At 41.8% G+C, this 15,844-nt stretch overlaps 1 protein-coding gene across 1 annotated transcript; it reads left to right on the top strand.

The window, feature by feature from the left end:
- Window positions 1-8,329: 8,329 nt before the first annotated feature.
- LOC115609757 (cytosolic 5'-nucleotidase 1B-like) lies at window positions 8,330-15,229 on the top strand. The gene is made up of 6 exons (XM_030490371.1): window positions 8,330-8,546; window positions 8,625-8,792; window positions 11,616-11,745; window positions 12,260-12,382; window positions 13,202-13,386; window positions 14,327-15,229. Exons 1-6 carry the CDS (start codon window positions 8,418-8,420, stop codon window positions 14,663-14,665), a joined length of 1,074 nt encoding a protein of 357 aa, XP_030346231.1. The 5' UTR covers window positions 8,330-8,417; the 3' UTR covers window positions 14,666-15,229.
- The last annotated feature ends 615 nt before the right edge of the window (window positions 15,230-15,844 follow it).

Genomic DNA, 15,844 nt, shown 5'->3' with positions numbered 1-15,844 from the left:
CACCCCAGCATAAGTCCTGATTTACAATAAGCTTTTCAGCCTCTGCAAGCAGACAGGGCAGTATAAAAGGACATGGCTGCAGGTCACAAAAACACTCAACGCAATTTAATTAAAACCAAATGCAGGCAGTGGTTGGCATTATGACCAGAGAACCAGCAAATCTGGTGATAGTGCCAACCATCATCAAATGAAGAGGCCATTGGGAACTATGAGAGCCCTGCTCTTTGCATGCTCACAGACTTTCAGTCCGAGTCTTTCCAAACACTCCACTCAATCCCATCTCAGTGATTCATTGAGTCTAAACACATGAACAATCCTTCCAATCAACTTGAATAACCTCCCTAATGTCAAAGACCACTGACTTCCACACAGTAATACACATAGAAGCCCAACAAACCACAAAATATGTATTTCAGAACAGAAACTACTTGCTGAGGTATGCTCATACAGCAGAAGGTTGTCTGCCCATGCGGACAAACCTGAATTATCTGATACTGATAGGAACAGGCAAAGCAGCACTGGGCCAGCCTAGGTTGTAAGGTTATAAAAACACTTGCTAGCTGTGCTGTGCTCCTTACTGCTGCCACATTGACGCACCAGTATCCACCATAGATACTTTGAAGATCCTTGGGTGAAGATCCTTGGGTGAAGATCCTTGGGTTACCTTTAACTGCAGTTCTCGTAGACCTTCCATCTTTCGGTAGGCCTGCAGCTTCTAGCTTTTGAGTCCATACAGGGGTTGCCAGGCACGTTAAAATTCCTACAGCAGCTTTGGAGAGACTGAACATTAATCTTGTTTAAATGTCTTGTATTCAGAGGACTGGATTCATTCCCTGCCCCCACTGCACCAGCATTACACACACATTTACCATAGGCATTGACCTCAGTCAGCTTAGGCTCTCAATATGAAAGAGAAGAGCATCCAAGGTGCAATTTAAGCCTTCAGTGGAATGAACTGCCTTCTACACATACTTTTTTTTCTACAGAGAAAGAACATGACTGTATCCAACCCAGAAATTTCTGTACAGGAAGGAAAATAGGATGAAAGCAGGACAGTTTGTGTGTTTTGTTCAAAGTCAGGAGCTGAAGCTGATCACCCAGTTATCTCATCCATGGCCTACTGAAATCCCATTGCATTTATCTTTTAGTTCCGTGATTTTATAGCACCATGTAAAATGAGGGTTGGGTTTTGTGATATAGACACTTACAGAACTATGTATCATAAAAGCCTCCTACTGGAAAAATTGCTTTTATCTTATTACTGTTGTTAGTCTTGCCATTGCTGCTCATATTGTTATCTTTCCATGCCCTCATGAAAAATATTCAAAACAGAGACATGTAAATGCTGCTTTGATGTAAATAATACAACTCGAAAGTCGCTTTCAAAGGAACTAAAAGCAGAGAGCAGGATTATTTTCTACCCCAATGCATGGACATTCTGAACTGGTGACCATGTCCAAGGAACACTTAAGTTAACAGGACAAAAGGAGAAGCCATAGCACAAGGAATGCTGGGGGCCGTGCGGGGGCCAAATGCAGGAGAGAGACTGACACAGTGCTTTGCAAATGCACAAGACAGCAGCTTGGCTGTGGGAAAGCACACAGAGAAGGGCATCTGTGCAAGCCTCACACTTAATGTTTGAGCTTGGAGAGGTCTGCAAGAATAATCTTCCTTCTACTGAAAGGACTCAAGAAGGGAGGAGGGATGTTGTATGGGGAGCACCATCCTGTGTGTTCCTACAGCATCAAACACAACAGCTCCCCAAAGCTTTTTAAGGCCCTTGGAAACTAGCATAACACAAACAGTAATACATTATCATCACTTTTGGTCCTTACTAGTTTTCTCCCAAATGCTTAACTTGCCAAAAGGAGGAGACTTGAACCAGAAATGAGATATACATTCCCCGCAAAACAGAATCACATCATAACTTAAATAACAGAGATGTGTGCAGGTTGCTGACAGGTTTGAAGCCATAGCTTAGAGAAGTCCTAAATCTCCTCTTGTATTTACACTTCTGGCCTCTCTTTCCCCCTCAAGAGCACTGCACTAATCACTTAAAATCCTTTTCTTGGAACTGCATGGTAACTGTGCAGTCAAAAGCACTCTCACTGCAATTAAAGCTTGTCTCCTTCACTAATAGGTATAATCACACTGTTCCACGCCCCTTGCTTGGAGCAATTTGTGCATTTTCTGACTCTATCCCTAGCCTTCATTGCCTAGGAGTGTGTAGAAAATATATTTTTTTTACATGCTGATCAGAAGGAAATAGGCTTTGTCCTCAAGGGCAGTAGCAGGAGGGCTGGCTATGTAAACAAAAATTGTGTTTCACTATGTAGGTCCCATTATGTTTGAGTTACAGTATAGGGTAAGGCTAGAATGAGACTTCTTATGCATGCACGTAAAAAGGAAAGGCAGATACTCTGTTTTAGGAAAGTAGTAGATCTGTCTTTCTCAACATGTTTGTGAAAAGCTGCCACCTCCACAACACAATCCAGTGGACATTTTTGCTCTGATGGTTCTGCTTTGTTGTTGCTCCTGCTGACCAAAGCCCATGGGACTGATCAGCTGTCACATCAGAGGCTGTGGTGCCACTCAAGCACACACATCACTTGATACCTTCTTCCATTTAGTAAACAGGTGGGAAACCACACATTGCTTGAATGGGTTTTCTATATATGCCTCAGAGAGGGGGGAGGAGAAACACATCTAACAGTCCTGCTTGTTCTTTCATTTTTTAAAAACCATAACTAGCACAGTGCAGCAGGGATTAAGTGATACATCTATGGTATTTTGTACAAGCACACAAAAACATGACCTAAGAATCTGTTTCAATCTGATTTTCTCATTAAAGATTTTAACCTAATTTAATACTTAACTTGAACCCTGGAAGCTAGCACAACCTAATAGCTAAATCATGGGTATTTAATGGAGAATAGAACATACAATCACCAGAGTGAATTTTAGAATAGTTTAACTTCTTTTGTTATGCTAAAATGAATCAATAGGATTTCAGCATTAGGTCTCAGTCTTGCACAGACATGTCCCTGTGTGGAGCTGTTTGCGTGACTGGAGCCTCCATTTATTTCTGTTATTAAAGAGATAATTGGTGCATAAGGAAAAATATTTAAACAACTGTCTCTATTATACAGAGCTGAATTTAATTTTTTTCATGATATTGTACTTTTTATTCAGTAGGACCTAGGAAGCCCATAGGGATTTGTGTATAATTTATCCACCTTCCATTTTATGTGTGGTTGTTTTGTAACGCAAATATTCTTCTGGTCAGGCTTGGAACAGGGACAAACATTCCTGCAGCGCATAGCTCCTTTCCTTTTCTTTTCACTTTTCTTTTTCCTTTTCTTTTCAGTTTCCGTTTCCCTTTCCCTTCCCTTTCTTTTTCCTTCCCTTCCCTTCCCTTCCCTTCCCTTCCCTTCCCTTCCCTTCCCTTCCCTTCCCTTTCCCTTTCCCTTTCCCCTTCCCTTTCCTTTTTTGTGTTCTGCAAGTGCCCACAAAGTAATTCCACTACTGCAATAATCAAATACTGTACAGCTAAACCTATTGTTGCTACTGCTATTGTTGTTGGTTTACTTTAAAAAAAAAAATGCAAAAGTTATTACTTCATTACTAATTATTTTCCAACTCAAAAAGACCAATATAATCATTTTGTGATAGCATATGTGCCCTTTTTTTGAGCCTTTTCTGACCACACACTTTCAACAAGATTGTATTCTTGTCTTATTTATCTCACTCCATGTTCCTGAGGAGATGTCCAAGTTTGCTTCTACTGTAGTAGAGTTTTGCTCTGCTGTAAGAGAAGTCACTGAATATGTCTTAATTTTCCCTGTCGCAAACTAATAGACGAGGCCAGCATATTCAGCATTGGAACTAAGGCACTGTTTTCCTACCTAGTTAACATCTAGGTAAAAATAGTATTTTATCTGAATTTCAGAATTCTTGATATGTTTTGAAACCTTGCAATCATGTGATAAGTCTTTCTTGGGACAAAGAAAGCTAATTCGTTGCTCAGCTCAGAAAAGTTAGAAGGACAGTTCAGTTCTAAAAAGATGATGTTATAGATTATATTTTCCTAGGGAAAAAAAAAAGAATGAAAAAATGAAGCCCTCTAGAGGGAAGAAATCTCCAAAGGACACAACTTGGCAGATTTCATCCTGACATGGATTTCATCCATGTCAGATTTCATCAGGATTTCATCCTGACATGGAAGGATATGGAATAGAAAACTTCATTAATAAGAGAAATGTAACTCATATTGCAGTAATTAAAAAATAGGAAAAAGAGGTGACAGGTCAGTGAACCTTATGCTTCTTCTGTAGCAATCCCCTGTACTTGTGCTGGGTTCAGCTTTCCTTGTCACCTACCCTGTCACTTGAACACTGGAATGACATGCTTTAAATGATGGAGATGGAATAGATTGCCTTAGAAGAACACTGGGTAATTTATGTGGCTGTTGCAAATGAACATATCATTAAAGACCAGTAGCAAAGCAAAACCAGGAAAAGACACAAGGTGGTTACCACAGATTACAATGTGATACCACAGGTTTTTGCATTCTTGTTCTCCTGCACAAACCCAGTGTGAGGGAAGAGGAGGGAGGAAAAGACAATGAAAACACTGCTGAGAAGGGACCAAAACCAATCTGAACTGTTAGATGAACTAGAAAGCATCATGAGATGTAAGATGAAAATGGGAAGTGAATAATGCAATAGGAAGATTTCTTCAGCGTAAATACATATGCCTTCAAGGCGTAATGCAGCTTCATCATGCACATCTCTGGCACACATCCAAATGCTCTTTTGTCATTTGTGCTCACGTTAAGACTAAATTTGGTCAACAGAAGGCAGGCAACCAAAGGAATATAGACTGCCTGAGATCCACACTGAGGATGTGTAGGAAACATGCTTAGACTGGATATTACGAAAAAATTCTTTACAGAGAGGGTAATCAGGTATTGAAACAGACTTCCCAGGGAAGTGGTGGAATCACCATCCCTGGAAGCGTTCAAAAACTGTGTAGATGAGGCCTTCAGTGATGTTGATTAGTGGTGGTCTTGGCAGTCCTGGGCTAATGGTTGTACTTGACCTTAAAGGTCTTTTCCAACCTAGTTGAATCTATGATTCTATGTAGGAAATCACTTGGTAACTGTTTTTAATGAATCAGGTCTTGAATTCTAGGGTTGCATTAAAAGTACTTATCTTATGTACAAACAGGAGGGTTTTCCAAATTATTTATCTGGCAGGTCAGATGTGGCAGTGCTGTCACACATTTTGCCACAGCAGCAGATAGATGTAGGTGTCAAAGGAAGAGGAAAATCCCAACCAAAACTTTTCTTTTTTTTTCGTTAGTAATGTACTTTGAGATCCTTCTTGAACAAGAGTGTTCTTGAACAAGAACAAACTATGGTTTGTTCTTAACATAGGAAAACTATTGGCAGCTCAGGCAGGGGAACTTTGTCTTCATTTGACTACTTATACAAGACCTCAGACTATGTGCATGACTTACTTTTCTGCACACTTACTATAAAAAAAAAAAAGAGGACATATAAAGATAGCAAAACATTCTTTTTTTGTTTGTTTAAATGCAAGTACCCTACAAATTAATGGGCAATAGCAGAAAATTCCTTTCCTTTCTACCGTAGCTTAGAAACCGTGAAGTCATTCAATTTTGGCTCCATTCCTATTTCTCAGACTCCCCAGGAGATTTAGTAAAAGCAAGACATTGCTCTTTTCTGGAACTCCATGGGCATTGCTACATTTTTTACATGTAGACAAGGCTGCTACACTCTGCATTTGGAAAGTCAAGATTTCATTTACAAGGTGCTGAAGCTGGAAGGCTTTCATGTTAGGCCCTCAGTTCACAATCTCCAGCAAAAGAGGAAATGGAGGGTATGTCAGCAGCAAGCAACTGAGCACAGAACAGAGACATCTCAGTTCAGTGCATGTGTTCACACAGCTGAGTGCTATCTAGAGATACCATGTGGGTCTGGCGAGGAAAATATTTATGTTAGCATAGCACTGCTTTCAGCAGCAGCACTTCAACAGCACTGCTTGGGCCCAGTACCAAGTTACCATCTTTTAAGTTTTCAGGTGTCTTGCAAAGGTTAAAAGGAGTCTTCATCACTTGAGTGATGTCTCTTTTCTTGCACAGACAGGGAGGGAGGAACAAAAATAAAAACAAAGAACATGCTTAAGGAGCTTTGATTTTGCTCCCGAGTAGATGCAGGGTGGTGGGGAACACAGCACAACAAGCATTCAACCCAGGCACGGCTCTGAGAAATGTATTGCCACAGGTTGACACAGAGATGACAATTCAGTTTTGTAGATACCAGAGAACTGGTTCCCAATTCTTCCTGAGGTTTTTTTTCCCCTCTTTTGCATGGGCAATGGATTGACCTGCAGTATTTAACCAGGAATAGCCTCTTCTTAGAGATCACCTTCTTAGACTGATGCTGAAGTCTCTGAGCAGGACTGTGGTGGTGATGGGACCAGGAGCAGCTGTTCTGTGGCTTGAACCCTTTTTCCAGGCTCAGCCTGGCTGCTTGGCCTGGTGACAGGCTTGCAGCTGCACAGGAAGAGGGTTGGAAAGTGGGGATGCGCCTCACCTGACTGCGGGGAGGGGAGCAGGTGTTGTCAGTACCATATGACACGCTACAGCTCTGAGTAGAGACACTCGAGTGAAATACTCAGGATGAAACCCAAGGAAAACAAGCACATCTATCAGTAGTAGAGCTACTAAAATCAGGTTTGTTAGATTTATGTTATGCCTTTTACATCTTCCCATGACAACAGCCACTTACAATGATCCTACCTTGTCTTTTCGCATCTGTCTTCCTAATACACTACCCTCGGTACCTCTCCTTTTGCCTCATATTTCCAGTTCTCATTCCCCAATATGGTCAACACTCATTTCCAATTTACTCTAACATCTGAGTTTCCACCACTTCCCTGCTTCCAGATCCCTCCCTGGGCAACAAACAATGTGGCAGATCTGGAAATGGCAGATCAGTCAGGGAGTATTCGTTTGCTATTACATAGCAGAAAAGCAAGCAGATAAAGTAGGGCAACAAATTGCATGTTGCTGTTGATTCCCATTAAATGTTTTAAGAATTTAAATCTCTTTGAGACCTTTATCCTTCCGTCAAATTTGTTTGCAACTGAACATCACTGGGGAATGATGGACAGATGGTGTAATTACATAAGCCTCCTTTCACTGGGAAAAAGAAACCTAAACCAAAACAAAACAAAAAACCAACTCAGAAAGAAACAGGCAAAAGTAGCAAAAATAATTATGCTCCTTTTTGGAGACTGGGTTGAGGCAGAAAGACCAGACAATTTGACAAAGATTATGCAGTAGCCAGGGTCAGAAGCAATGTTTAGAGTATCCCTTCAATATGTTAAGAGTCCTTTGGACAGTGCTTACATGTGCTCCAACTTAAAGATACCACTGAGTGACTCGCTGCCAACAACAGCCAAGGCTCTCCGTCCACTGTGCCAGACCCCATACCAGCTCAGGAGAACATATCCTTCCTTCCTCACTTTCCATTCCCTCCTGAAGCTCATCAATTTGGGGACCTTTGCTGTGGTTCAGATAAGCACATCTGTAGAGGCAGCCAGAAGCATTTCAGAAGGGTACACATTAGATGCTGCCACAGCTCTGGGGAGGGAAATCTATTTTAAGATCAACAAAACCACACACCAGAACACTTCATTGTGTGTGCTGCATACACCTCGGGCCCCACTGCCCAAATTAATGTTTCTCCTAAGTACTTTCAGTGTTCCTGTGTGGAACAAAGGACCCCAAGTCACTGGCATCCAGCCCATTTTGATTGCTAAAAACATGACTATATTATGCAAGAACTCTCCTGGAAATTTGTCACAGTTAATGTTAAATCAACTAAGCCACTGCAGCTAAATAATAAATCTCTAACGGTGTAGACAAAATGACGCTGGAGGCTGTTGCCTATCACTAGGTAGCTGTGCGAAGCACTGCCCCAACCACAGCGGAGAGGAGCACTCGGTGTCAGGGCGTGCGCTGGGAAGGGGAAGCTGCCCCGCGGGGAAGTGCGGCGGCTCCGGCCCCCACGAACCGCCCGATGAGGGGAGATGCTGCGGCCCCGCTGCCCCTTCGCGTGTGAGACGGGGGAGGCCGCGGCCCCGCTACCCCACAGGGCCGCCCCATGCTAGGGGAGGACCGTGCCGTGCCGGGCGGCCCAGGGCGCGGCAGAACGAGACGGAACGCCAGAGCCAGGGTGACCTCCCGCTGCCCGACCAGGGCAGGGCGGGGCGGGCGGACGGCCGGCCCTCGCCGTTGCTTCCCGGTCGCCGGCTGCGGCAGCGCCCGCGCCCGTCTCCCGGCCGCCGCTCCGTACCGCGGCCCCGTCCCTCGCCACGCCAGGCACTATGAGTAGCTCCGGCCCGGAGGGGGTCCGGCCCAACGAGGCTGAGGGAGACGGGCTGCAGGAAGCCGAGCAGGACTGGACGGCGGCCAAGGCTTTCTACGACAACCTGGTGTCCAAGAGACCCCGGCCGGTGAGTGTGGGCTGGCGGGCGGGCGGGGTGAGAGGGCCGGGGGCTGCGGGCCGGCGCTAAACCTTTCTCGCTCCGCAGCCCAAGCCCCAGCACGCCATCACGGTAGCTGTCTCCTCCCGAGCGCTCTTCGACCTGGTGGAGGAGCGGCGGATTTATGAAGAGCAAGGGGTGGAGAAGTACGTGGAGTACCAGCAGGACAACGAGAACGTCACCCTCAAACCAGGACCGGCTTTCTACTTCGTCAAGGTACCCGGACCCGGTGGGGGAGTGCCGCTGGGGGCTGTGAGGCCAAACTTCGGGAAGAGGAGGAGCCCGAAGCCTCCTTGGGCGGAGATAATCCTGCCCCGAGGAGACGTTCGGGGGACGCGTTCCCGTAGCGGGGGGCGCGCCTCGGCCGGAGCGACCGGCAGCATCGCCGCGCCTCCGCGCGGGGACCCGGCCTTGCGGCCGCCCCGCTTTACACTCCCCTCGGGTCCCCTACCGCCCGCCGGCACTAATGCGGAACGCCTGCAGGCGGTCACGTAACTGCTCGTGTCACCGGGGCCGGAGTTTCACCCTCAGCATCGCGGTTGTGCCCGAGGCGCTCCCTGCTGCACCGCTGGGGTCTGTACGGGACAGCCAGTGTGTTCTGCTGGGCACGGGGCACACGAACCAAAATCACAAAAACAAATCATCTTGGTTCCTCATTCCATTTTTATGTCTCACTTATAATAGGACTAGTATGACTAAAACATTCTTGATTCTGTATTATTCAAATTACTTTATTCTTATTTTTTTCTTGTTTTCATTGGAAATTGTTCTTGAGGAGCAGCAAAAGAAGCAGCAAAAGAAACAAAAGGAGACAGGGTTTAAGCAGAGGTGAAGTGGAATATTTGGCTTTCAATGCACAAGGTAAATGTAAAAGGGGCCTTCAGAAAAGCTGGAAAGGGACTTTTTGCAAGGGCATGTTGGCTTAGAACAAGGGGGAATGGCTTTATGATGAAAGAAGAGATTTAGATTAGATATCATTAGGAAGAAAATGTTTACTGTGAGGGTGGCGAGTCACTGGAACAGGTTGACTGGAGAAGCTGTGGCTGCCCCATCTCTGGCAATGTTCAAGGCCAGGTTGGACGGGGCTTGGAGCAACCTGGTCTAGTGGAAGGCGTCCCTGCCCATGGCAGGGGGGTTGGAACCAGAAGATCTTTAAGGTCCTTTCCAACCCAAACCATTCTATGATGCTGTAAGAAAAACGGCCAAAGAAAAACAGCCTAGAGATTCAGGTTTTAAAAGTATATTTTTGTTACTTCAGGTTTAGTCTAAGGAATTTAAAACATTTTCCACATTGATCACTTTTTTGAAATACAGACTGAAAAAAATTACTTTTGTCAATACCCATGCTGTTGTAAATATAGCAGATAACTGTTAAGAGCAGTAAAAGCACAAGCATTACAAATGTGTTTTTAACATAAAAGCGTGAGCATGAAGTATTTCACTTTGTACACCAGTGAGGCTAGACTGACTAGTGAATTTACTGCATCTTTTCCTATATGTAGCAGCTAGAGATAGCAGCTCTGCTAGCACAGGCAGTTTTCAAGAGATTTTTTAGATATCAATGTGAAATTCACTTTGAGCAGGATTCGACTGTTTAATTCCTTACACTTTGAAAATCAGAGCTGTTAGCTGTGCCCAGCTAAATGCACCTTGACCTCTGTTGCCTTCCAGTATGCTGTTTGCATTTGGATTCTTTATATTTTTTAAAAGATTCATAAATTAGTCACAGGAATCATTAGGCTAGAGAACTGTGGATTTGTTGGGTGATACTTTCTACTTGGAAACAAGGCAAAAAGAAGTAATGTATTTTTGTTTTGATTCTTTTATTGAAATCTTTATGATACTAACTTTAAAGTATTTTATCTCATGCTTGTAACACTTAAGAATTTTAATAACAGGCCAGGATCTCCTTGGGCAACAAAGTGTACATGCACTGGGCAAAAAATGGCATCCCTACTTCTACTCCCCCTATTCTCTGATACTTTAAGAAATTGACAGTGTAGTAGAGTATTAGCAGTAGAAATGGGTTATGACCACGTACTGAGATTTTTCCTAGGTCTTGCACAAGGCTGTCAGTTAGAGCTTTCCTAAGCACAGTCCCGCATGACATAGCCATGCTTTTTAAAGTGAGATTCCAATAATTTAATTATCAAAACTATGTTTTTAATCCTTAACAACCGGCCTGACTTTTAAAACACCTTAATGAAAATTAACTCATTTGATGATGTTGACTTTATTGCCATAATCCCAAAGAATTCTATTCAAAGGCCAAGATCCCAAAGCAGAGGTATAAACCTAGAGCAAAAAGCAAGTCTTACTCCAAAGGCGTAAGATTCTAAATAAGGAGAGAGAACAGATGAATACAGAGATGAGCAGATGCAAGGTCAAGGAAATAAGAATGCCAGACTGTGGTTATAACATGTTGGCCCGTTATCTTTAAAGAGATCTCAAATGAATCAAAATCATCCTTATTCAGTACTGCAGTTAGAAATCGCCAAGGTAATCATGATTGACAGGATATTATTTTGCACTCGTTACTGAAAGACAGACAGTCTTTGACAGCGGACCTCCTGAACTGTGTCAGTAAATCTTTGCATAAGTATGTGGCCCAAATTCACATTTATGCATGCAAAACAAGTAGTTGCACGTATAAATACCTTTACACTTTCTCCTTGATTTCACAAGAACAATTTTCAAGTGAACAAGAAAGTCCAAGTTTCAAGTGGACAAGAAAAAAAAATTGACTGATTGTGATAATGTTCAGCAGTGCATTGGTTTATTCTGGATGATTATAGTATCCCCCAGAAAAAAAATTTCCATGGTAAAGTTAAATTCTATAACTCATCAAAAGAAACTTACTTGCTTCCTTTCATGTGAACCCCGTCAAATGGTTACTGGGAGCAGCAGAGCAGAAAGGAATAAAACAAGTTCGTCAAATATTTCACTCTCCTTCAAGACTGTCCTATCACTAAAACCACAGTGATTAAGAAACAAGGCACATTCCACTTGTCTATTGACTTCTACGTTTTTAACCTGCAGGCGCTGGAGCATGTCAATGCCCGACTTCTTGAGCTGTACCCTGATGATGAAGAACGATTTGATATTGTCCTGATGACTAATAACCATGCCCAAGTGGGAGTTAGACTCATAAACAGCATCAATCATTATGGTAAGTAAAATAAATGCTACCTTGTTGAACTGGCTGCTGTTACATAATAAAATGAATTAATTTCATTTTTCCTGTTCTGACCTTGGTAAAAGAAGTTTGTTTGATACTGGCACCCATTGCTCAGAGGATGATATTTATTTTGGGGTGTCAGCATAAGATGGTGTTGAACAGAATTTGGTCCAAAGCTCTAGATTTAATCTGTCAGGTATGAATCTTCTTTTCTGAGAAGAAATCCTTAAGCTTTTCGTTGTTTGGTATTTAATACCTGTATACATACACCTTCACAGCAGTTATTTTGCTATCTTAAGAGGTATTTTATTTTTTTAAATCCTCAAGGAGGAAGGGCTGATCAAACATTGTAGTCAGTTTAAGCCTAACTTGCTGAAATGACAGTGAACATTTTTTTTTTTAAGTTTACCATCAGCTGTAGTCTAGTGTACCTTTTCACAGATTCCTTTTACAGGTTTGTAGTGTAAAGGCATAGTGACACCTTGTTGTCACGTTCTTACTTTAGGTTTAACAATTGAACGTTTCTGTATGACGGGAGGAAAAAGTCCTATTGGTTACCTGACTGCATACCTTACGAACTTGTACCTCTCAGCAGACTCTGAAAAAGTGCAAGAAGCTATAGAAGCAGGTTTGAATTGAGTTTCTTTTCTTATCTCATCTCTCTGTTGTGCTTGTTAAAGAATGAACATATTGTGTGCCTTTCACAGAAATTAGTGCTGCTTCATCAAATGCAGAAAGTCACAGCTTTGTATCGTGCAAATTTATCACTTATTTTTACCTAATCAAATAAAATCAGGTTATTTCTCTGTACTGTTCCTCTCTGACCCTTCAGCCTGCTGATAGTGACAACTTATGGTTGATTCTGGGCAACCTGATCTAGTTGAAGATGCCCCTGCTCGTTGCAGTGGGTTAGACTAGATGACTATTGAAGGTCCCTTCAAACCCAAACTGTTCTATGATTCTATGAACTTAATCACTCTCTACCTTTATAACACCTTTCTTTCTTCTCCCATGCTACAAGAAATGAACTCCCATACTTACCTACTCACCTCTATTCAACTTTGAATAGGGTTGTCTCCTTGATATGACTTACAAAAAACCACTTACGTGTTTTGTAAGGAGTTAAAAAAATAGCAAATAGTTTGATTCAATGGTCTCCTTGGAACTTCCTGCTTTGTCTCATTTGCAGCACACCTTGGGGACTGTTTCTTCTGTTCCTGCATATTCTTATATGGAATTGGAAGGAAGCATGTCTAAAAATTTACTCCAATGGAATAGCTTCTGTGCATTTGTGTTACAGAACAGCCATTACTGACTAGCTTTAGTGCTCGTTTCTGCTCACCATTTATAAAGGTCACCACAAATAAGTTGCTGGAACCAAACTGCTGATAGTTTAATGAATGACTTTGTAGAACATGCTCTCTGAGGTTCTCTCATGCATTTTCAGGCATCGCATCAGCTACGATGTTCACTGCCAACAAAGATGTTGCTTACTCGGATACACAGTTGAGGGTGGCATTCGATGGGGATGCAGTTCTCTTTTCTGATGAATCAGAACAGATTGTCAAAGAGCAAGGATTAGATAGATTTTTTGAACATGAACAGCTGAATGAAAATAAGCCTCTTGCACAGGTTGGTACTTCTTGAATTAGTGAATTTTCAAAACATCTGTTAATATTCATTGCTGGTGTATTTCTCCATATTCCCCAGTGTGTATTCTTCTTTGTGGAAGCTGATTGCCCTATTTATTTCCTTTTTCAAGGATAATCTTTAAAATGCATGTTTGACATAAAAGAGCCCACCACTGCAGTCCTTTTACCAGGTCTCCCACTTCACTGAGCAAACTGCATATATAAGACAGTGACTTTTAATTGTATCATTAGGAAAAGGAAAGCTTATTACTGGTTTCCTTGATCATTTTTTTTACTGGATTGTATAGGCAATGTTAAGCACGGGGATATGTGGTTATTGAAACAGGGTAATATCTGTGCTTATGCCCAAGCAGAACTATGCCATTTGCCTAAAAAACACAAATATTTAAACATTAGCTTAAACTGAAAAAAACAATTCTGCTATTGTTAAAAATGGTATAAATTCAGAATAAAAGCTTGATTTATGAAAGTACTGGATAATGCAATATATTGCAATTTGATCCAAACTATCACTTACCTTTTTTAATCAGACTGTAATTCTAATATTGTCATTAATCTGGAAAGATTCATTCAGTGATGTCTATGTAATTAGGTCTTTTGCTGTTTTTTGCTCAGAAAAGAAAATGCAGCTCATGGTTCATAGTAAAAAGAGTTAAGTGTTTTTAAAGAACATTTTATTAAAGACTATAGTTATAACTTTGTATTGTAAGAAATCTTGTAAGCCTTAGTGAGAATCAGTTTCCTACTGATCATACCAGGTAGGATTATGGTTTTAACTTTTTTCCACGTAGAGAATTTGCTGAGTAGTACGTCATTAGGGAAGGAATCCTGTATGTCAGTAGTAATGTGGAAGAAATCAAAAGAATGATTTAGGGAGCTGTGGACAAATACTAAATACGCTTCTGGTATTTCCTACTTAGGGTCCTTTGAAAGGTTTTCTGGAAGACCTAGGGAAACTCCAGAAGAAGTTCTATGCCAAAAACGAACGATTAAATTGTCCCATTAGGACCTTCCTGGTCACAGCCAGAAGTGCAGCAAGCTCTGGAGCCAGAGTGCTGAAGACTCTTCGTAGCTGGGGTCTGGAGATTGATGAGGCACTTTTCCTAGCAGGAGCTCCTAAAGGCCCGATCCTCGTGAAAATCCGCCCTCACATTTTCTTTGATGACCAGATGTTTCACATCGAAGGAGCACAGAAATTGGGCACCATCGCTGCTCATGTTCCCTATGGCGTTGCTCAGAAGTACCACAAGGCTGCATGACTGGGTGGTTCTTAAGTCAGCCAGCCTTTAATATAGCAATAGTTATGTCTGAAAACCTCTACATTTGTATATTGTAAGCACTGTTTAAAGATTTAACTTCTGGCTAGAACAGCCTTTAGAGGAAATATTTTTAATATAGGTACATTTGTAATAGAGTTATTTTAATAGCATTCTTAAGCCGTTTAGATTTTTTACCTGTTTGGATCTAATAATGTGGTTTTGATGTTAGGAAAAGATTTGTACTGTTTTTATAGCTTGAGACATATTTTGAGAGACAGAGATAACAGTTATATTATCTCTTAAAAATTGCTGTCAGGTTATTTATAACAAAAATCATGCTGCGATCCTAGTCCTTGATGGTTATTTCCGAAGTTAGCAAAAGCACAGTTTACATGTGTTTACCTCTTGATGGTTTGCTTGTTAAATATGTGTCCAGTAGGTCTGTTATCACAAGGTGTCAGCTTCCAGTGCAATGTTAGCTTCTTTTATCTTGTGTTTACAGGAAGCCTTTATTTTTCTATATTGTTTTCCTATTCTAATAAATCTGGCTTTACAGTTACAGAACGTTGTCATTTTTCTGTCTAGAGGTTTTAGCTCAATTTCCTATGCAGTTTGTGTAATCAGCTTCTCTGTGTCCCTTAACTTCTCCAGATATTTAGAACCAGAAGTGACCACTTTCAGCCAAATTTGAGAGAGAGCTAGGAGTCTCAAAGACTTTGTCCCAGTAGATTTCACAGAGCTGGGTGGAAGTCTGAGATGCTGTGAGTATCTTGACTGGGGCAAAGGCTGAAGCTTTAGAGCATACCTTTGTAACAGTGGAGAATCTACTCTGAAATAACGTTGCTGATGGAACTACTTGTTTCTTAACTATATTCACTTAGGATTTACAGCTGTTCTGTGATGTGCATGAACTCACTTTGGCACTCTCGGGTGGGTTTCCAGGGGACAGGTGCCTGTTGCAAGATGAATTGAAATTTACACCATTGATCTATTCTAGCTCTTTTATGCTAAGTTCCTGTATCTCAGTGTCATCCATGTAGCTATGTGATATCCAAATGACACAACTAACATCTGTCAGGTGTTGTTTGTTCTCTTTCTCTCCCTAGTGGATGGAACAAGTGTCCTGTTTTATTTTTATTGTTGCTGTGTATTTATACCAGAAGAGACAAAACCAAAAGA

The sequence above is a fragment of the Strigops habroptila genome, chromosome 6 (assembly GCF_004027225.2).
Source record: "Strigops habroptila isolate Jane chromosome 6, bStrHab1.2.pri, whole genome shotgun sequence".
Lineage (NCBI taxonomy): Eukaryota > Metazoa > Chordata > Aves > Psittaciformes > Psittacidae > Strigops > Strigops habroptila.
This window is presented reverse-complemented; position numbering and strand designations above follow the sequence as displayed.

What these genes read in the sequence shown, in the direction of transcription:
- LOC115609757 (XM_030490371.1), top strand. Translation starts at nt 8,418, where the DNA reads ATGAGTAGCTCCGGCCCGGAGGGGGTCCGGCCCAACGAGGCTGAGGGA. An exon ending in AAACAGCATCAATCATTATG is followed by an intron (nt 11,746 to 12,259) that starts GTAAGTAAAATA and finishes TTCTTACTTTAG; the next exon opens with GTTTAACAATTGAACGTTTC. An exon ending in AAAATAAGCCTCTTGCACAG is followed by an intron (nt 13,387 to 14,326) that starts GTTGGTACTTCT and finishes TTTCCTACTTAG; the next exon opens with GGTCCTTTGAAAGGTTTTCT.